Source organism: Coregonus clupeaformis, chromosome 12 (genome assembly GCF_020615455.1).
Source record: "Coregonus clupeaformis isolate EN_2021a chromosome 12, ASM2061545v1, whole genome shotgun sequence".
Taxonomy (NCBI): Eukaryota; Metazoa; Chordata; class Actinopteri; order Salmoniformes; family Salmonidae; genus Coregonus; species Coregonus clupeaformis.
The window spans coordinates 29,638,772-29,661,519 of NC_059203.1; the positions used below are offsets into that span (position 1 = coordinate 29,638,772).

Below are 22,748 nucleotides of genomic sequence, written 5' to 3' on the forward strand. Positions count from 1 at the left end.
GCTTGGGGAGGTGGGTAGGTGTTTCCGTAGGGGCAACTACGGTGGAAAGTCCAAACCAGGTTCCCACCATGCACATTCCACCTGAATATGCCGATTTGGCTCTTGCCTTCTGTAAAAAGAAGGCGACTCAATTACCACACCATCGACAGGGGGATTGTGCGATAAACCTCCAGGTAGGCGCTGCGCTTCCCCGGAGTCACGTGTATCCTCTGTCACAGGAAGAGACGGCAGCTATGGAAACATATGTCACCGAATCTCTGAGACAAGGATACATTCGGCCGTCCACTTCCCCTGTGTCATCGAGTTTCTTTTTTGTGAAGAAGAAGGATGGTGGCTTATGCCCGTGCATTGACTACTGTGGTCTAAATCAGATCACTGTAAAATACAGCTATCCATTACCTCTGATTGCGAGTATGACGGAGTCATTGCACGGGGCTCGCTTCTTCACGAAATTGGATCTCAGGAGCACGTACAACCTGGTGCGTATCCGGGAGGGAGATGAGTGGAAGACGGCATTTAGTACTACCTCGGGACACTATGAGTACCTCGTCATGCCATACGGTTTGATGAATGCTCCTTCAGTCTTCCAATCTTTTGTTGATGAGATTTTCAGGGACCTGCATGGACAGGGTGTAGTGGTGTATATTGATGACATTCTCATGTACTGGTGCATCAGGTGCTTGGTAGACTGTTGGAGCATGACCTGCATGTGAAGGCAGAGAAATGTCTGTTCTTCCAAGAGTCCATCTCCTTCCTAGGACACCGCCTGTCCGCATCAGGTGTGGAGATGGAGATTGATCGCATTTCGGCCGTGCGTAATTGGCCGACTCGAACCACGGTGAAGGAGGTGCAGCGATTCTTGGGTTTTGCCATTTACTACCGGAGGTTTATCCGGGGCTTTGGTCAGGTAGCGGCTCCCATTACCTCCTTTATAAAGGGAGGACCGGTGCGTCTGCAGTGGTCAGCTGAGGCGGACAGGGCTTTTGGGCATCTGAAGGACCTGTTTACTTCGGCTCCGGTGCTGGCTCATCCGGATCCTTTCTTGGCATTCCAGGTTGAGGTGGATGCGTCCGAGGCTGGGATTGGAGCTATACTGTCTCAGCGCTCGGGTACGCCACCAAAACTCTGCCCCTGTGCTTTCTTTTCTAAGAAGCTCAGTCCGGTGGAGCGCAATTATGATGTGGGGTACCGGGAGCTGTTAGCTGTGGTTCAAGCTCTGAAAGTGTGGAGGCATTGGCTTGAGGGGGCTAAACACCCTTTTCTCATTTTGACTGACCATCGTAATCTGGAGTACATCCGGGCAGCGAGGAGGCTGAACCCTCGTCAGGCAAGGTGGGCCATGTTCTTCACTCGTTTTGTGTTTACTCTCACTTACAGACCAGGTTCCCAGAACGATAAGGCAGACGCCCTGTCCCGACTGTATGACACAGAGGAGAGGTCCATTGAGCCCACTCCCATACTCCCGGCGTCGTGTCTGGTGGCACCGGTGGTGTGGGAGGTTGACGCGGACATCGAGCAGGCGTTACGTACCGAGCCCACTCCCCCCCCAGTGTCCAGAGGGTCGGATGTACGTGCCGCTCGAGGTTTGTGATCGATTGATCTATTGGGCTCACACGTCACCCTCCACTGGTCATCCTGGCATCGGTCGGACAGTGCACTGTCTTAGTGGGAAGTACTGGTGGCCCACTTTAGCCAAGGACGTGAGAGTTTATGTTTCCTCCTGCTCGGTGTGCGCCCAGTGTAAGGCACCTAGACACCTGCCCAGAGGAAATTACAACCCCTACCCGTTCCACAACGGTCCCACCTATCGTGGTCCCACCTATCGGTGGATTTTGTGACGGACCTTCCCCCCTCACAAGGGAACACCACGATCCTGCCGTCTCATTCCTATGCCAGGTCTCCCTACAGCCCTACAAACTGCTGAGGCCCTGTTTACACACGTCTTCCGTCACTACGGGGTACCTGAGGATATTGTGTCGGATCGGGGTCCCCAGTTCACCTCAAGGGTCTGGAGGGCGTTCATGGATCGTCTGGGGGTCTCGTTTAGCCTTACCTCAGGTTTTCACCCTGAGAGTAATGGGCAGGTGGAGAGAGTTAACCAGGATGTGGGTAGGTTTCTGAGGTCCTATTGCTAGGACCAGCAGGGGGAGTGGTCAGGTTATATCCCCTGGGCAGAGATAGCCCAAAACTCACTCTGCCACTCCTCTACTAACCTTACGCCTTTCCAGTGTGTGTTAGGTTATCAGCCGGCCCTGGCACCTTGGCATCAGAGCCAGATCGAGGCTCCTGCGGTGGATGAGTGGTTTCGGCACTCGGAAGAGACCTGGAACGCTGCTCATGTACACCTGCAGCGGGAAATCAGGCGACAAAAGGTGAGCGCCGATCACCACCGCAGTGAGGCCGGGTCTGGCTCTCGACCCGAAACCTACCCCTTCGCCTGCCCTGCCGGAAGCTGGGTCGGTGGTTTGTGGGGCCATTTAATGTCCTGAGGAGATTGAACGAGGTTTGTTATAGGTTACAACTTCCTATTAATTACCGTATTAACCCCTCGTTCCATGTGTCTCTCCTCAGGCTGGTAGTAGCTGGTCCACTCCAGGAGTCTGAGTTACGGGAGGTTCCTCATCCCCCACTGGACATCGAGGGGGCTCCGGCGTACTCAGTCCGTTCCATCTTGGATTCGAGGCGTCAGGTGGGGGGCCTGCAGTATCTCGTGGAGTGGGAGGGGTATGGTCCATCCTCGATCCCTCCATGTTGAGGGATTTCCACCAGAGTCATCCGACCCGCCCTGCTCCGCGTCCTCCTGGCCATCCCCGAGGCCGGGGTCGGCGCACGGCTGGAGCCGCGCGTCACGGGGGGGTACTGTCACGGATTCAGCCGAGGCTGCCCCTCCTCCTTGCTCGGGCAGGCTTCGGCGTTCGTTGTCACCGGAGTACTAGCTGCTAACGATCCATGTATCTATGTTTGACTTGTTTTGTCTTAATTGGTCACACCTGTTTCCCATTATGTAGTTATGTCTTCCCTATTTAACCCTCTGTCTTACACTGTGTGTTGTGCGTGTTTGTTCATGTTTTGGTTGTTGTTAGTGTGCGGGTTTGTTCCCTCCCTGCGTGGAGGTTGTTGTTCATTCTTTTACCTATGAGTAAAGTACGCCTTTTGATTAGCTCTGTGTCCTGCGCTTTACCTATGAGTAAAGTGCGCCTTTTGATTAGCTCTGTGTCCTGCGCCTGACTTCGCCTACCACATTACACTGACGCCTTGACAAGTTTACACAAATCCCCAACTGCTTATGATGTATTCCTCTAGTATTTGACATTGTGGTGCAGTGATTGGTTGTGTCACTCCACATAACCCTGTGTCTGGCTACCATCTGGTGTGCTTCAGCAAATTGTAATACTATCAAAAAGTAAGGAGGACCAAGGCACTCTTCATATAATTAAATGCCTTTATTTGTATGGCATATGGAACATATATGGAACATCAATGGAACAAAGATTAAAAAACGGACACATTTGAAGCAGCATGGCCTTCATCAGGGAGTACAAAGATACAATGTCTTCTATTGAACAAACCATGTTCCAATCACCCTGATTGAAGAGGAAGTGGTTAGGGAATGGTTAATAGTCATACAAAGTAGTTCTACCCTTGAAAGGGAGTCAGTTTTTACATCTTTGTTCCACTGAACATGCTATACAAATAAAGGCATTTGAATTACATGAAGAGTGCCTTAGTCCTCTTTGCTTTTTGATGACCAATTTACCCCTTTTACCAAAGAGCACCTTCTATCTACAAAGACCTACTATTGTGTACACTAGCAGTGCTTCCCTTCCTTCTTTTTTTTCTACAAGTTGTAACAGAGATGTTAGACAGACTTGTAAAAGGCTCTGGTTCTAACCACTGAGTTTAAAGACGAACTCATTAAGGGTTTCAAGTGTTTTCAAGGAAACAAGTTGAATGGTAACTTATGAATTCACACAACATATTATGTCCGGTTTCCCAGAATCTCTATTGAAAATGCCTTTTAGCGCTGGGTTAGGCTTAATCTGTGTCTGGGAAACTGGCTCATTATGTCCTACCTTTTTAATACTGATTAGACATGTGAAAGAGTAGCCATTCCAAGGAGAGACTGACAAGACATGATGCCAAAGTCACCTTACCATAAACAAACATTTGAAAGGTTCCCTCGTTGCCCCCTTACGCTATTGCATTACAGTAAATAAAGAAGAACAGAATAAAACCTGAATATTGTCTGCTCCTTGCATTTCAAGGTAACACTTTATTTGGATAGTTCATCTGTAGATGCTCTACAGACTATCAGTAACATTTCAACTATCTACTAACCCTAACCTTAGCCCTAACCCTAACCTTTATTATCTTAACCCTGAACTTCACCCTTATACTAAACCTAGCTCTAAGCCTAAACTTAACCCTTACCCTAACCCTTATTGCTTTTATGACAGATAGTTTGTTGATAGAATGACCATCTGTAGAGCATCTACAGATGGACTATCCAAATAAAGTGTGACCCAATTCAAATATGAAATTGACAAGTTTGTTGTTGTGTGTAAGGTAAGACAGAATGTCTATTAAATGTGTGCCAGTTATCAGGTTGTACTGTACAACATGCCTATGCGGTAACATGAGATCACTCTGTTAGAGTGTGCCTGTTATGAGTGACTGTCACGAATTCAGCCGAGGCTGCCCCTCCTCCTTGCTCGTGCAGGTTTCGGCGTTTGTCGTCACCGGCTTACTAGCCACTATCGCTCCATTTATCATCACTCCATTTGTCTTGTATTGTCTTGTCTTGTCAATCACACACACCTGGTACTCATTCCCTCATTAGTCTGTGTATAAGTGTTCCCTCTGCCCCCTTGTCCTTTGTGAGTGATTGTTCGTTGTGAGAGTGAGTAGAGCTACTCTTTACTTGTATGCAGCCATGGTTGATTTTCCCTTGTGCTAGTTTCGTTCTGTCGCTATATGCGCTACATTATTGTACACTGAATAAACTCTTGATTTCGGTGTTTTACCTCCTGCGCCTGACTCCGTCATTCACACCTCATCACAGTGACAAGTTGTACTTTATACTATTGCCTACTGCATTCATATGTCAAATGTCAATGCCCCCTTTCCGTATGTGACATTTCAGGCAAGAAGAGAAGAGGGCTGACAGCTAGTGCCTGAGTATAAGAGTGCAACCCTTATTTCCACTTGTTTGACAGCTCAAGTAATATAGCAATTTCGTTTTTTATTTTTTATTGTTTTAAAATCATGATATTACCTAACTCATACAGCATTTTGTTTAAATGAGGGTACGAAAGTACAATTTCAAGTTACGTTTACAGCAATTTGATATTGGTGCTTTATGACTGGGGTTTCCTATGTTCCTTTTCAAGTTAGGTTATCTTTAAATGCAGGAGGTCTATTTTATGTTTACCCATAGAAGGACGTCATCATGATCCTCTGACTGAAAATTACCATGGAGATCCAGTCACTTGTTTCACTAATGTCCCGTGGTAGATAAATAATATGCATCACTAACAGTCCAGTTGTGGTAGGGCAGGCCAATGCAAACTAAAAATGTAATCTCTAATGCCTGCATTTGCAAATTTACTAGAGATAGAGTGAATACTAAAGGGATACTTCGGGATTTTTGTTCCTCAGAGTCATGTACTCATGGATACCATTTTAATCTCTCTGTGTCCTGTATGAAGGAAGTTAGAGCTAGTTTCACAAGCCAGTGCTAACTAGCGTTAGCGCAATGATTAATGCTAATTAGCAATTGCGCTAGCGCTAGTTAGCAACTTCCTTCAAACATAAAGAGACATAAAAATTGTATCCACGAGTTTATCTGACTCATTGCCAAAATGAGTATCCCTTTAATAATTGGTTGATACACAGATTCAATACCATCTGTGTCATGTTTATAACACTTACAGCAGGTTCTGTACAGTATGTGGTATACAGTATTATAACACTAAATAGTGTTGGGTACAGGCATACATTTTAAATTAAACAGATACGTTTCAATAAAAAATAAAAAAGCATACACACACAAGGAGTCAATGGCTTCTTTTTATATTGAGGGCATAAGCCTCCCTTCTTTTGTTTCACAATGATAAAATCATTAAGACAACCAAGGGCAGATGTCCAACGAATGTAAAAAACAAATGTACAAATAATTAAAGCCCAGATTTTATCCAAGGCGTCATTGAGTGTTATTGTTCATAAAAAGACAACATCGGTGGTTTTACAATCTTAGCTGAAGATCGAGGTGCATCCTTGTCCATAATTTAACACTATTTTATTAAAAGGAAATAAGACGAGTCAGACAGTACAGTCACCCATTCCAGGACTGGGGAGGAAGAGAACTACGAGACTAGAACCTTTTTTGTAATTACAGGGAGACCTTGGTCCCAGCATGACTTCCTGTCAAAATAAAGTTTAAATAAAAACCTGCCTTAGTTATTATCAGTCACATAATCCAAATTCAAACAGTGTACAGTGAAAAAAGCATTTGTCCAGGAGAGAATGCAAGGTTGAAGTCAGAGAGGACTGGACAGCAGCTTGGAAAGCTGAGACTTAAAGCTTCATTATTGGAGTTGCTTTGATTTGGGCAAACACAGAACAGTATGTAGCATCTGTAGCGTGCAAGGGTCTATCTGGGATGAGTCTGTACTTGTTAATTCTCCATGTTCAAGAGTAAAGAGTGGGGGGTTCTTCAGCCTGTGCAAATATACAGTATGACTCATTGTCTGAACATAAGTAGTCTTCTGGGACTGTGGGTGTTATGACAACTAGGTGACGATGATGCCAGCTGTTTTGTCTGTTATAGTGGCACAGCGTCACACCACTTCCACATGGTCAAATTATGTATATTGAGGATTCCAAATGTGACTGTAAGCACAAGGTGCAGGGCAACCCCAGCCATCCCAACCAATAGATTGAAGCTACCAAAATAGAATGATACCTGTTGTTCATCTGTATTGTGCAAAACGAGACAATGCAATGCTAAAATTATATTTGATTATCAACATCAGAATGCAGACTGTGGGTTTGAGTTAAGTTGAGGTGTGCATTTGGAGGCAAGATGCAACGCAAGAACTCGCGCCACCTGTCTGTCATGCAGGGGACAGCACACATGGTGGCGGGTAGGTAGGGGAATATGAGGTCAGGGTGGAGGGGTGTGGTCCAGCCCCATCTGGTCCCTGCCCCTGTGTGGGTAGGTGGGTAGCGAGGGGAGACCTGCCCCCCTGGCCTCCTCTGGAGCATCAGGGACAGTCCTGGCCGTGGTCCTGATTCCTGCGGCATCTCTTAGTGGCCACTTGATGGTTCTCGTTCATCACTCCACTGTCCTCCGCCTTCCTCCTCTTCCCTTTCCCTGCCTGTTGAGCACACAGATACAAAGGAGAGGGACTTTTAAATGGAAGTCATGTTTAGATTTCTTCCATTGTGCAAAAATAAATCACTTTTTATACATTTTGTTTTGCAATATTAATTAGTATAATATTTATATTAATGAAGACACAAACTATAATCGATTATGGAGTAAAAGGAAGCATCAAGTGGTAATGAGTGGTCCTCTGTAGCTCAGTTTGTAAGAGCACGGCTCTTACAACGCCAGGATAGTGTGTTCGATTTAGAAGACCACCCATACGTAGAAAATGCATGCATGAGTCGCTTGTTCTTTTGATAAAAGCGTCTGCAATATGGCATATACCATAACGCGAGAACTAAAGTTCAAATAAAGTAGCTATTCAGTACTACCACTAGATGTCAGCCTACTACCACTAAATGTGACTCTCTAAAGCAGCGATTCTCAACTGGTGGGTCATGACCCAAAATGGTGTGTTTGAGTGAAAAACAAAAACGTTTAATTGTAAAAGAAAATCGTACAAAATAATGGATTATTTCCACATGAAATAAATATTAACGTCTGAACATAAATGACTAAAACCAGATAGAAAGTGTGTAGAAATGATAATGGACCTATAATTTGACAGGTCAAATCTGGGTCCCGAAGAACAACCAGTTGAGAACCACTGCTCTAAACCATGAACGATGGACCACAGTCGGTCAGCAGCACAGCACAGACTATTGAAATAGATAAACATGTCATTTCACATGTATCAAATTACTCAAACAGTGAACCAGGTCAGATTGTACAACTGATTACTCATCCAGATTACATCCCAAACGGTACCCTATTCCCAATATAGTGCACTACATTTGACCAGGGCCGATTGCACTCTGTTCAAAAGTACTGCACTATATAGGGAATAACTTGTCATTTGGGACGAAGTCAATCCATCCAGACTGTGAAAGACTTTGTTACAGACCTTGACGTCATGTTCAGCAAACTTCTGGAACATGTTGGCATAGATCTTCTTGTCCCTTTCATTGTGTTCCCGGATTTTGTGTTGACAGATGGAGACTTGGCCGAGTGCCGCCCGGTTAGAGGGGTTGACCTGCAGCACCAGTTTAAAGTCAGACATGGCCAGGCTGAACTCGTTACGGAAGAGACGAGCCTCCCCACGCCGGTACAGAGCCTTCTCATTCTTCCCATCCAGCTCTATCACCTACGAGATACACACAGACACACAACTACATTGGTAACATTTTGCATTAAGGTATACCTACAGGGATTTATAAAGGGCTTTATAAATAGTTTTAAACAGCAAATTATTAGTTTATAAAGCTGTTTAAAAAATTGTAACAGAATGGTTGGAATTGTGTGATTATTATTTGAATGCTTACTAAACAGATTAATACATACCCTACATTACCAAAGTATGTGGACACCTGCTTGTCGAACATCTCATTCCAGAATCATGGGCATTAATATGGAGCTAGTCCCCCCTTTGCTGCTTGCTACAACAGCCTCAACTCTTCTCGGAAGGCTTTCCACTAGATGTTGGAATATTGCTGCGGGGACTTGCTTCCATTCAGCCACAAGAACATTAGTGAGGTTGGGCACCGATGTTGGGCGATTAGGCCTGGCTCACAGTCGGCGTTCCAATTCATACCAAAGGTGTTCGATGGGGTTGAGGTCAAGGCTCTGTGCAGGCCAGTCAAGTTCTTCCACACTTATCTCGACAAATCATTTCTGTATGGACCTTGCTTTGTGCACGGGGGCATTGTCATGCTGAAACATAAAGGGGCCTTCCCCAAACTGTTGCCACAAAGTTGGAAGCACAGAATCGTTTAGAATGTAATTGTATGCTGTAGCGTTAATATTTCCCTTCACTGGAACTAAGGGGCCTAGCCCGAACCATGAAAAACAGCCCCAGACCATTACTCCTCATCCACCAAACTTTACAGTTGGCACTATGCATTGGGGCAGGTAGCATTCTCCTGGCATCCGCCAAACCCAGATTAGACTGTCAGACAGCCAGATTAGTCTGTCACGCCAGAGAACGCGTTTCCACTGCTCCAGAATCCAATGGCAGTGAGCTTTACACCACTCCAGCTGACGCTTTGCATTGAGCATGGTGATCTTAGGCTTGTGTGCGGCTGCTCGGCAATGGAAACCCATTTCATGAAGCTCCCGACTAACAGATATTTTGCTGACGTTGCTTCCAGAGGCAGTTTGGAAATCGGTAGTGAATGTTGCAACCGAGGGCAGACAATTTTTACGCGCTTCAGCACTCGGCGGTCCTGTTCTGTGACCTTGTGTGGCCTACCACTTCACGGCTGAGCAGTTGTTGCTCCTAGATGTTTCCACTTCACAATAACAGCATTTACAGATGGCCGGGGCAGCTCCAGCAGGGCAGAAATTTGCTGAACTGACTTGTTGGAAAGTTGGCATCCTATGATTGTGCCATGTTGTAAGTCACTGAGCTATTCGGCAAGGGCATTCTACTGCCAATGTTTGTCTATGGAGATTGCATGGCGGTGTGCTCGATTTTATACACCTGTCAGCAACGGGTGTGGCTGAAATAGAAGAATCCACTAATTTCAAGGGGTTCCACATACTTTTGTATATATACAGTGAGGGAAAAAAGTATTTGATCCCCTGCTGATTTTGTACATTTGCCCACTGACAAAGAAATTATCAGTCTATAATTTTAATGATAGGTTTATTTGAACAGTGAGAGACAGAAAAACAAAACAAAAATCCAGAAAAACGCATGTCAAAAATGTTATAAATTGATTAGCATTTTAATGAGGGAAATAAGTATTTGACCCCCTCTCAATCAGAAAGATTTCTGGCTCCCAGGTGTCTTTTATACAGGTAACGAGCTGAGATTAGGAGCACACTCTTAAAGCGAGTGCTCCTAATCTCAGCTTGTTACCTGTATAAAAGACACCTGTCCACAGAAGCAATCAATCAGATTCCAAACTCTCCACCATGGCCAAGACCAAAGAGTTCTCCAAGGATGTCAGGGACAAGATTGTAGACCGACACAAGGCTGGAATGGGCTACAAGACCATCGCCAAGCAGCTTGGTGAGAAGGTGACAACAGTTGGTGCGATTATTCGCAAATGGAAGAAACACAAAATAACTGTCAATCTCCCTCGGCCTGGGGCTCCATGCAAGATCTCACCTCGTGGAGTTGCAATTATCATGAGAACAGTGAGGAATCAGCCCAGAACCACACGGGAGGATCTTGTCAATGATCTCAAGGCAGCTGGGACCATAGTCACCAAGAAAACAATTGGTAACACATTACGCCGTGAAGGACTGAAATCCTGCAGTGCCCGCAAGGTCCCCCTGCTCAAGAAAGCACATATACAGGGCCGTCAGAAGTTTGCCAATGAACATCTGAATGATTCAGAGGAGAACTGGGTGAAAGTGTTGTGGTCAGATGAGACCAAAATGGAGCTCTTTGGCATCAACTCAACTCGCCGTGTTTGGAGGAGGAGGAACGCTGCCTATGACCCCAAGAACACCATCCCCACCGTCAAACATGGAGGTGGAAACATTATGCTTTGGGGGTGTTTTTCTGGTAAGGGGACAGGACAACATCACTGCATCAAAGGGATGACGGACAGGGCCATGTACCGTCAAATCCTTCCCTCAGCCAGGGCATTGAAAATGGGTCGTGGATGGGTATTCCAGCATGACAATGACCCAAAACACACGGACAAGGCAACAAAGGAGTGGCTCAAGAAGAAGCACATTAAGGTCCTGGAGTGGCCTAGCCAGTCTCCAGACCTTAATCCCATAGGAAATCTGTGGAGGGAGCTGAAGGTTCGAGTTGCCAAACGTCAGCCTCGAAACCTTAATGACTTGGAGAAGATCTGCAAAGAGGAGTGGGACAAAATCCCTCCTGAGATGTGTGCAAACCTGGTGGCCAACTAAAAGAAACGTCTGACCTCTGTGATTGCCAACAAGGGTTTTGCCACCAAGTACTAAGTCATGTTTTGCAGAGGGGTCAAATACTTATTTCCCTCATTAAAATGCAAATCAATTTATAAAATTTTTGACATGCGTTTTTCTGGATTTTTTTGTTGTTATTCTGTCTCTCACTGTTCAAATAAACCTACCATTAAAATAATAGACTGATCATGTCTTTGTCAGTGGGCAAACGTACAAAATCAGCAGGGGATCAAATACTTTCTTCCCTCACTGTATAAATATACAGTTGAAGTCGGAAGTTTACATACACCTTAGCCAAATACATTTAAACTCAGTTTTTCACAATTCCTGACATTTAAGCCTAGTAAAAATTACCTGTCTTAGGTCAGTTAAGATCACCACTTTATTTTAAGAATGTGAAATGTCAGAAAAATAGTAGAGAGAATGATTTATTTCAGCTTTTATTGCTTTCATCACATTCAGTCAGAAGTTTACATACACTCAATTAGTATTTGGTAACATTGCCTTTAAATAGTTTATCTTGGGTCAAACGTTTCGTGTAGCCTTCCACAAGCTTCCCACAATAAGTTGGGTAAATTTTGGCCCATTCCTCCTGACAGAGCTGGTGTAACTGAGTCAGGTTTGTAGGCCTACTTGCTCGCACACACTTTTTCAGTTCTGCCCACATATTTTCTATAGGGTTGAGGTCAGGGCTTTGTGATAGCCACTCCAATACCTTTACTTTGTTGTCCTTAAGCCATTTTGCCACAACTTTGGAAGTATGCTTGGGGTCATTGTCCATTTGGAAGACCAATTGGGACCAAGCTTTAACTTCCTGACTGATGTCTTGAGATGTTGCTTCAATATATCCACATAATTTTCCTTCCTCATGATGCCATCTATTTTGTGAAGTGCACCAGTCCCTCCTGCAGCAAAGCACCCCCACAGCATGATGCTGCCACCCCCGTTCTTCACGGTTGGGATGGTGTTCTTCGGCTTGCAAGTACCCCCTTTTTCCTCCAAACATAACGATGGTCATTATGGCCAAACAGTTCTATTTTTGTTTCACCAGACCAAAAAGTACGATCTTTGTCCCCATGTGCAGTTGCAAACTGTAGTCTGGCTTTTTTATGGCGGTTTTGGAGCAGTGGCTTCTTCCTTGCTGAGCGGCCTTTCAGGTTATGTCGATATAGGACTCGTTTTACTGTGGATATAGATACTTCTGTACCTGTTTCCTCCAGCATCTTCACAATGTCCTTTGCTGTTGTTCTGGGATTGATTTGCACTTTTCACACCAAAGTACGTTCATCTCTAGGAGACAGAATGCGTCTCCTTCCTGAGCGGTATGACGACTGCGTGTTCCCATGGTGTTTATACTTGCGTACTATTGTTTGTACAGATGAACGTGGTACCTTCAGGCATTTGGAAATTGCTCCCAAGGATGAACCAGACTTGTGGAGGTCTACAATTTTTTTTACGAGGTCTTGGCTGATTTATTTTGATTTTCCCATGATGTCAAGCAAAGAGGCACTGAGTTTGAAGGTAGGCCTTGAAATACATCCACAGGTACACCTCCAATTGACTCAAATGATGTTAATTAGCCTATCAGAAGCTTCTAAAGCCATGACGTCATTTTCTGGAATTTTCCAAGCTATTTAAAGGCACAGTCAACTTAGTGTATGTAAACTTCTGACCCACTGGAATTGTGATACAGTGAATTATAAGTGAAATAATCTGTCTGTAAACAATTGTTGGAAAGATTACTTGTGTCATGTACAAAGTAGATGTCCAAACCGACTTGCCAAAACTATAGATTGTTAACAAGAAATTTGTGGAGTGGTTAAAAAACAAGTTTTAATGACTCCAACCTAAGTGTATGTAAACTTCCGACTTCAACTGTACATACAGGACCAGTCAAAAGTTTGGACACACCTACTCATTCCAGGGTTTGTCTTTATTTTTACTATTTTCTACTTTGTAGAATAATAGTGAAGACATCAAAACTTTGAAATAACACATATGGAATCATGTAGTAACCAAAAAAGTGTTAAACATAAACAATATATTTTATATTTGAGATTCTTCAAAGTAGCCACCCTTTTCCTTGATGACAGCATTGCACACTCTTGGCATTCTCTCAACCAGCTTCATGAGGTAGTCCCCTGGAATGCATTTCAATTAACAGGTGTCATCAAGGCAAAGTGTGGCTACTTTGAAGAATCTCCAATATTACATATATTTTGATTAGTTTAACACTTTTTTGGTTACTACATGATTCCATATGTGTTATTTCATTGTTTTGATGTCTTCACTATAATTCTACAATATAGAAAATAGTCAAAATAAAGAAAAACCCTTGAATGAGTAGGTGTGTCCAAACTTTTGACTGGTACTGTATGTATACCACCCCACTGACCCAGAGCAAATAGTTAAAGACACAAACAATTGTATGCTATTCCATGCACAGGCACTAGCTGCATGCTGTGTGTGGCTTCAGTATATGGTATACATGTATATGTGTGTGGGGATCCCATGCGTGCAGCCAGGTATGCATTGAGAGTGTACCTTGTTACAGTTCTCCACAACCAGTGCATACTCTCTCAGCCTCAGGTAGCACATTGCCAGGTTGAGCTGGGAGACCAGTAGGAAGTTCTGGATCGTCTGCTGCTGCTCCTTCCCTACACCAAACTCCATCTCAAGCCACGAAACAATGCGCTGGTACTGGACCACCGCCTGCAGGAATCGCCCCGCCTAGAACCAGGGACAACACATGGACTAGGTTTTGCAGGTCTCTCATGCAAAATAGATTATAAGCAACATTTTCATATCGTAAAAGAAATGTGCAAAGCAGGCACGTGCACAGATAGGGCTCTACCTACAGTGGCTTGCAAAAGTATTCACCCCCCTTGGCATTCTTCCTATTTTGTTGCCTTAAACCTGGAATTAAAATTGATTTTTTGGTGGTTTGTATAATTTGAATTACACAACTTTATGTATTTAACTAGGCAAGTCAGTTAAGAACAAATTCATATTTACAATGACGGCCTACACCGGCCAAACCCGGACAATGCTGGGCCAATCATGTGCCGCCCAATCACAGCCGGTTGTGATACAGCCTGGAATCGAACCAGGGTGTCTGTAGTGACACCTCACGCACTGAGATGCAGTGCCTTAGACCACTGCGCCACTCGGGAGCCCAACTTGCCTACCACTTTGAAGATGCAAAATTTGTTTTATTGTGAAACAAACACGAAATAAGACAAAAAAACTGAGAGCCACCTTTTGCAGCAATTACAGCTGCAAGTCTCTTGGGGTATATCTCTATAAGCTTGGCACATCTAACCACTGGAATTTTTGCCCGTTCTTCAAGGCAAAACTGCTCCAGCTCCTTCAAGTTGGATGGGTTCTGCTGGTGTACAGCAATCTTTAAGTCATACCACAGATTCTCAATTGGATTTAGGTCTGGGCTTTGACTACGCCATTCCAAGACATTTAAATGTTTCCCCTTAAACCACTCGAGTGTTGCTTTAGCAGTATGCTTAGGGTCATTGTCCTGCTGGAAGGTGAACCTCCGTCCCAGTCTCAAATCTCTGGAACACTGAAACAGGTTTTCCTCAAGAATGTCCCTGTATTTAGCGCCATCCATCATTCCTTCAATTCTGACCAGTTTCCCAGTCCCTGCCGATGAAAAACATCCCCACAGCATGATGCTGCCACCACCATGCTTCACTGTGGGGATGGTGTTCTCGGGGTGATGAGAGGTGTTGGGTTTGCGCCAGACATAGCGTTTTCCTTGATGGCCAAAAAGCTCAACTTTAGTCTAATCTGACCAGAGTACTTTCTTCCATATGTTTGGGGAGTCTCCCACATGCCTTTTGGCGAACACCAAACGTGTTTGCTTATTTTATTCTTTAAGCAATGGCTTTTTTCTGGCAACTCTTCTGAAAAGCCCAGCTCTGTGGAGTGTACGGCTTAAAGTGGTCCTATGGACAGATACGCCAATCTCCGCTGTGGAGCTTTGCAGCTCCTTCAGGGTTATCTTTGGTCTCTTTGTTGCCTCTCTGATGAATGCCCCCCTTGCCTGGTCCGTGAGTTTTGGTAGGGGGCCCTCTCTTGGCAGGTTTGTTGTGGTGCCATATTCTTTCCATTTTTTAATAATGGATTTAATGGTGCTCCGTGGGATGTTCAAAGTTTCCGATCTGATCTGCACTTCTCCACAACTTTGTCCCTGACCTGTTTGGAGAGCTCCTTGATCTTCATGGTGCCGCTTGCTTGGTGGTGCCCCTTGCTTGGTGGTGTTGCAGACTCTGGGGCCTTTCAGAACAGGTGTATATATACTGAGATCATGTGACAGATCATGTGACACTTAGATTGCACACAGGTGGACTTTATTTAACTAATTATGTGACTTCTGAAGGTAATTGGTTGCACCAGATCTTATTTATGGGCTTCATAGCAAAGGGGGTGAATACATATGCACGCACCACTTTTACGTTATTTATTTTTTATAATTTTTTTAAATTTTTCATTTCACTTCACCAATTTGGACTATTTTTTGTATGTCCCTTACATGAAATACAAATACAAATCCATTTAAATTACAGGTTGTAACGCAACAAAATAGAAAAAACACCAAGGGGGATGAATACTTTTGCAAGGCACTGTATGCAGAGCACCTGCCTCTTTGCCCGTCCAATCTCTGAAGTTCACTTTTGTACTGGGTTAAAATATATCATATGTCATCAAGGCAAAGGGTGGCTATTTGATGAATCTCAAATCTCAAATATATTTTGATTTGTTTAACACTTTTTTGGTTACTACATGATTCCATTGTGTTATTTCATAGTTTTGATGTCTTCACTATTATTCTACAATGTAGAAAATAGTAAAAATAAAGAAAAACCCTTGAATGAGTAGGTGTTCTAAAACTTTTGACCGGTAGTCTATATATATACACTGAGTGTACAAAACATCATGAACACCTGCTCTTTCCATGACATAAACTGACCAGGTGAAAGGAAGCAATAGTCCCTTATTGATGTCACTTGTTAAATCCACTTCAATCAGTGTAGATGATGGGGAGGAGACAGGTTAAAGAAGGATTTTTAAGCCAGTTGAGACAATTGAGACATGGTGTAACGATCCCGGCTGTCTGAGTCGGGTCCTGTCTGGTGACTAGTGTTCCGGTTCGTAATCTCCAGTTTCCCGAGGGTTCGGGAACGCTCCGGGGAGCGCTCTTGTTTTCCGCACCTGCATCCCATCAGCAATCTGCACACCTGGTCCTGATCATCACCCTTCTTAGGCTCTGGCCTAACATCCAGTTCCTGCCGGATCGTTAGCTATGAACAGTATGTTTGTCAGCGTATCAGCCTCTGAGCCATTAGTGTTAGTTTTGTTGTTTTGCACCTTGTGACTTGCTGTGTACTGACCTCCGTTTTTGTTCTGTCTGCAGTCTCTCACCCGGAACCTTCACCCAACCTCTGCCTGATGGTCGGCGGCTGCCGAGCCAGTACCCGGACCAACCACTGCACCCTCAACAACCCATCCACGCCACCCGCTCTGTTCCCTGGATTATTCAGCCTCACTCGGAATCTATTAAATAAACACTCACCTTTCTCTCAACGTACCTTGTCCTGGTCTGCTTCTGGGTTCTGGCATAGTAAACCGTGACAGAACGATCCGGCCAGTAATGAACCCAGCGGACCTGGACTCTGTTCGCCATGCTATTACCCAGCAGGAGAAGATGTTGGGCCATCATAGCACGGTACTACAGGAGATCGCGTTGTCAGTTCGGAACCTTTCTACCGGTCTGACGGAGGTCCAGAACCAACGTAAGTGTCCGGTGGAGGATCCACTACCGGTTTCACCCATCTCGCCTGCCGCTTCTGAAGCTGTGTCCATCCGTGAGCCCAAGGTTCCGACGCCGGATAAATATGAGGGGGAGCTGGGAAGATGCCGTTCCTTCCTTATGCAGTGTGGATTAGTGTTCGATCTACAGCCCTACTCTTATGCCACAGACAAGGCTAGGATAGCCTTTGTGATTGAGTTGCTGCGTGGTCGAGCGCTGGAGTGGGCTTCAGCCGTTTGGGAACGACAGGATCCCTGCATGGCTTCATACCAGGGGTTCACGGCCGAGATGAGGAAGCTCTTCGACCATTCCGTCCGAGGGAGGGACGCAGCTAGGCGCCTGTTTTCGCTTCGCCAAGGAACTCGCAGCGTGGCCGACTTCGTGATCGAGTTCAAGACGTTGGCTGTGGAGAGTGGGTGGAACGAGGAGTCTCTGCAAGCGGCCTTTTACCAGGGTCTGTCGGAGCAGCTCAAGGATGAGTTGATCTCCTATCCGGAGCCTAGTGACCTGGACAGCTTGGTAGCCTTGTCTATTCGGGTAGATAATCGAGTCCGAGAGCGAAGGAGGGAGAAGCAATGGGGTCCGTCCAATCGATCAGCTTCTCAGTTCCCAGTCGGGTCGGGTGGTGGACCAGAACACGTCGATCATTCTCCACCACAATGGATTAGTGGAGAGGTCCTCTCTCCCGATTCTGAACCCATGCAAGTGGGGCGGCACGGGTTAACCAAGGAGGAGCGTCAACATAGACGTAAGACCAACTGCTGCCTCTACTGTGGTAGCTCGGGACATTACATCTCCACTTGTTCCCGGCGGTCGTCAAACTGCCCGGCTCGCTAAAGTTGGGAGGACTTTTAGCGAGCCAGTTTCAACCTCTCAGTACCTCTGTCAGACCCCGTTTCCCGGCTACCCTTGTGAACAGGAATCAGAGCTTAGCGCTTAACGCTTTTATCGATTCAGGTGCCGATGGAAGCTTTCTTGATGCCGAGTTGGTGGAACAGCTGGGGCTTTCCAAGGAGCAATTGCCGGAAGCCATTGAAGCGACCACTCTGAACGGCAGTAGTCTGGCACGTATCACGATGAGGACTGAACCGGTTAAGATGCGGTTGTCGGGGAATCATTCTGAGATGATTTCATTCTTCATTCTGCCGTCTTCCCATGTTCCTCTGGTCCTTGGATACCCCTGGCTGAAGGAACACAATCCCACGTTCGATTGGGTGACGGGCAAGGTAACGAGTTGGAGCCTTGATTGTCATGCTAACTGTCTCAAGACTGCCTGCCCCCATTCGGTTCCCAGTCAGGTGATTGAGGCTAAACCCCCAGATTTGTCCCTGGTTCCCGAGACATATCACGATTTGGGGGAAGTTTTCAGTAAGCAGAAGGCTCTGTCACTCCCTCCCCACCGACCATATGATTGTGCCATCAACCTGGTTCCTGGAGCTGTCTACCCCAAGGGAAGGTTATACAGTATCTCCCGACCTGAACGTGAGGCGTTGGAGACCTACATCAAGGAGTCCCTAGCTGCTGGTCTCGTTCGTCCCTCGTCATCACCCCTGGGGGGCAGGATTCTTCTTTGTGGGTAAGAAGGATGGCTCTCTTCGACCGTGTATTGATTATCGGGGGGTTGAATGACATCACGGTCAAGAACAAGTATCCCCTGCCCTTGATGAGTTCTGCCTTCGACTCCTTACAGGGTGCTACGGTGTTCACCAAGCTAGACCTACGCAATGCGTATCACCTGGTCCGGATCAGAGAGGGGGACGAGTGGTTGACGGGTTTCAATACACCGATGGGTCACTTCGAGTATCAGGTGATGCCGTTTGGACTGACCAATGCTCCAGCGGTATTCCAGAGTATGGTGAACGACGTCCTGAGAGATATGATCGGTCTTTTTGTGTTTGTTTACCTGGATGACATTCTGATCTTCTCGAAGGAACCTTCCGACCACGTCCAGCATGTCCGGCAGGTTCTGCAGCGATTGTTGGAGAATCGCCTGTTCGTGAAGGCCGAGAAGTGCGAGTTTCACGCCCACACGACATCCTTTCTCGGGTACATCATCTCCAGGGGAGAGATTAGGATGGACCAGGAGAAGGTTAGAGCGGTTCTGGAATGGGCCCAGCCCGGTACGAGATTGCAGCTCCAGAGATTTTTGGGGTTTGCGAATTTCTACCGCAGATTCATCCGGGATTACAGCCGTGTGGCCGCTCCGTTAACTGCCTTGACTTCCAGTATCAGGACCTTCAAGTGGAATCCGGAGGCGGATCGAGCGTTTCTGGATTTGAAGAGGCGATTCACCAACGCACCGATTCTCTCTCAACCGGACACGGCCCGTCAGTTCGTCGTTGAAGTGGACGCGTCTGATGTGGGAGTTGGCGCCATCCTGTCGCAGCGATGCTCCACGGACAGTAAACTCCATCCCTGCGCCTACTACTCTCGTCGCCTTTCGCCTGCGGAGAGGAATTACGATGTGGGTAACCGGGAGCTTCTCGCGGTGAAACTTGCCTTGGAGGAGTGGCGCCACTGGTTGGAGGGGGCGGAGCAACCGTTTATTGTCTGGACTGACCACAAGAATCTTGCTTACGTGCAATCGGCTAAACGTCTCAACTCCCGTCAGGCCAGGTGGGCGTTGTTTTTCGGACGATTCAAGTTTGCCCTGACGTTCCGACCTGGATCTAAGAACGGCAAGGCGGACGCCTTGTCCCGGATGTTCTCCAAGACGGAGGAGAGTGGGTCCAAGACCGAGACAATCCTCCCCGGAACTGCGTCGTGGGAGCAGTTATGTGGAAGATTGAGGAGGAGGTGCTGGCGGCCCTTCGGACTCAGCCCGGTCCCGTAACGGTCCACCCGGTCGGTTGTTTGTGCCTGAGTCGGTTCGTCCTGCTGTCCTCAAATGGTCCCACGCCAGCAAGATGGCTTGTCACCCTGGCGTGGCTCGGACAATGGCGTTTCTTCGCAGACGCTTTTTGGTGGCCTGCCATGGCCGAGGATACTCGGGGTTTTGTTGCTGCCTGTCCAGTGTGTGCGCAGAATAAGAGTACCAATCGGCCCAGCTCTGGACTACTTCACCCCCTTCCTGTTCCCCGGCGACCATGGTCGCATCTGGCCCTGGACTTCGTCACTGGGTTGCCCGCTTCTGAGGGGAACACGGTCGTTCTGACTATCGTGGACAGATTCAGCAAGTTCGCCCACTTTGTGCCTATTGCCAAGCTTCCCTCTGCCTCGGAGACGTCCGAGATCCTGGTTAGGGGAGGTTTTCAGGGTCCACGGTTTGCCCAGTGATATCGTTTCCGACCGTGGCCCTCAGTTTACCTCTGCTGTCTGGAAGTCCTTCTGTTTGGCCATTGGAGCTACAGTCAGTCTCACATCTGGTTTTCACCCCCAATCCAATGGTCAGGCGGAGAGAGCCAACCAGAAGATGGAATCCACGCTACGCTGTCTGGTCTCGTCCAACCCCACCTCCTGGGTCTCTCAGTTGCCTTGGGTTGAGTATGCCCACAATACTCTTCCTACATCTGCCACTGGGATGTCTCCCTTCCAGTGCCTGTATGGCTACCAACCTCCCCTGTTTCCTTCTCAGGAGAAGGAGCTCTCAGTGCCTTCTGTTCAGGCCCATATTCGTCGTTGCCACCGGACCTGGCATCGGGCCAGAAAGGCACTCCTTAGAGTTTCGGACCGGTATCAGCTCCAGGCGAATCGTCGCCGGATCCCCGCTCCCACCTATACCATCGGAGATAGGGTTTGGTTGGCCACACGGGATCTTCCGTTACGGACTGAGTCTAGGAAGTTGTTACCGAAGTTCATTGGTCCGTTTGTGGTGGAGAAGGTGATCAATCCAGTGGCAGTTCGACTCAAACTACCGAGGACGCTCAGAGTCCATCCCACCTTTCATGTCTCCTGCCTCAAGCCTGTCTTCCTCAGTCCTCTGTTGCCTCCTCCGCCTCCTCCTCCTCCTCCTCGGATGATCGGAGGTGGTCCTGCCTACACGGTGCGTCGCATCATGGATTCCAGACGGCGGGGCCGGGGTTTCCAGTATCTCGTGGACTGGGAGGGGTATGGCCCTGAAGAGAGGAGTTGGATTCCGCGGCGACAGGTCCTAGATGCGGACCTCATCAGTGACTTCTACCGCCTCCATCCTGGCGCTCCGGGGAGTCCGCCCGGTGGCGTTCGTCGGAGGGGGGGTACTGTAACGATCCCGGCTGTCTGAGTCGGGTCCTGTCTGGTGACTAGTGTTCCGGTTCGTAATCTCCAGTTTCCCGAGGGTTCGGGAACGCTCCGGGGAGCGCTCTTGTTTTCCGCACCTGCATCCCATCAGCAATCTGCACACCTGGTCCTGATCATCACCCTTCTTAGGCTCTGGCCTAACATCCAGTTCCTGCCGGATCGTTAGCTATGAACAGTATGTTTGTCAGCGTATCAGCCTCTGAGCCATTAGTGTTAGTTTTGTTGTTTTGCACCTTGTGACTTGCTGTGTACTGACCTCCGTTTTTGTTCTGTCTGCAGTCTCTCACCCGGAACCTTCACCCAACCTCTGCCTGATGGTCGGCGGCTGCCGAGCCAGTACCGGACCAACCACTGCACCCTCAACAACCCATCCACGCCACCCGCTCTGTTCCCTGGATTATTCAGCCTCACTCGGAATCTATTAAATAAACACTCACCTTTCTCTCAACGTACCTTGTCCTGGTCTGCTTCTGGGTTCTGGCATAGTAAACCGTGACACATGGATTGTGTTTGTGTGCCATTCAGAGGGTGAATGGACAAGACAAATGATTGAAGTGCCTTTGAACGGGGTATGGTAGTCGGTGCCAGGCGCAAGAACTGCAACACTGCTGGGTTTTTCACACTCAAAAGTTTCCCGCGTGTATCAAGAATGGTCCACCACCCAAAGGACATCCAGCCAACTTGACACAACTGTGGGAAGCATTGGAGTCAACATGGGCCAGCACCCCTGTGGAACACTTTTGACACCTTGTAGAGTCCATGCCCCGATGCAACTCAACATTAGGAAGGGTTTTTTAATGTTTTGTACACTCAATATATATTGTCTCATTTGCATATTTTGTTACAATATTTCAGAAAAACATTAATACTAAAACATTTGATATTTGTGTCTACATTCAACTGGTAACTGTATACAGTTTTTGTCATTGTTGTTCTGAACCCACTGCCCGCATGTCGTCATTAAATGTGTCATTTTATTAGCCATTAAGATGTGGCCATCTATTGTTTTTATGTAACTAAATAATCAAAGTCATAATTGCTCAATGAGTCTGTGACCGTGGTTGCAGAAAACATTTTTGGGGGGGTTCCCTTTTTTTAGTTTGAGCACCTTCCCCCCAAATGTTTTGTACACAGCCCTGGTGGAAAGCATTATTATAATCTCGCAGTGTGATTTGGTCATTTGACTGCAGGAAAGGGCTTCATAAATGAAAAGTTCAGAAACAGAGGGAAAATCATATTTTTTAAGGTTAAGTTTAGGGTAAGTTTTGGCGTTAACTCAGAATTTTTAAGGTTAGGGTTAAGTTTAGGCATTAACTCAGAAATCTTAAGGTTAGGCATTATCTCTGAATGGATAAGGTAAGAGTTAAGGTTTGGGATAGGCTAAAA

At 46.6% G+C, this 22,748-nt stretch overlaps 1 protein-coding gene across 1 annotated transcript in view; it reads right to left on the reverse strand.

Annotated features, from left to right (window-relative positions):
- Positions 1-6,056: 6,056 nt before the first annotated feature.
- Positions 6,057-22,748, reverse strand: part of LOC121578173 (peptidyl-prolyl cis-trans isomerase FKBP5) — a 28,009-nt gene continuing 11,317 nt past the window's right edge. The window contains exons 9-11 of the mRNA XM_041892337.2: positions 13,862-14,047; positions 8,334-8,573; positions 6,057-7,379 (exon numbers count right to left, since the gene is read on the reverse strand). Of these exons, the coding sequence (XP_041748271.1) occupies positions 7,266-7,379; positions 8,334-8,573; positions 13,862-14,047 (540 nt within the window). The 3' untranslated portion in view covers positions 6,057-7,265. The remainder of the gene's footprint in view (positions 7,380-8,333; positions 8,574-13,861; positions 14,048-22,748) is intronic.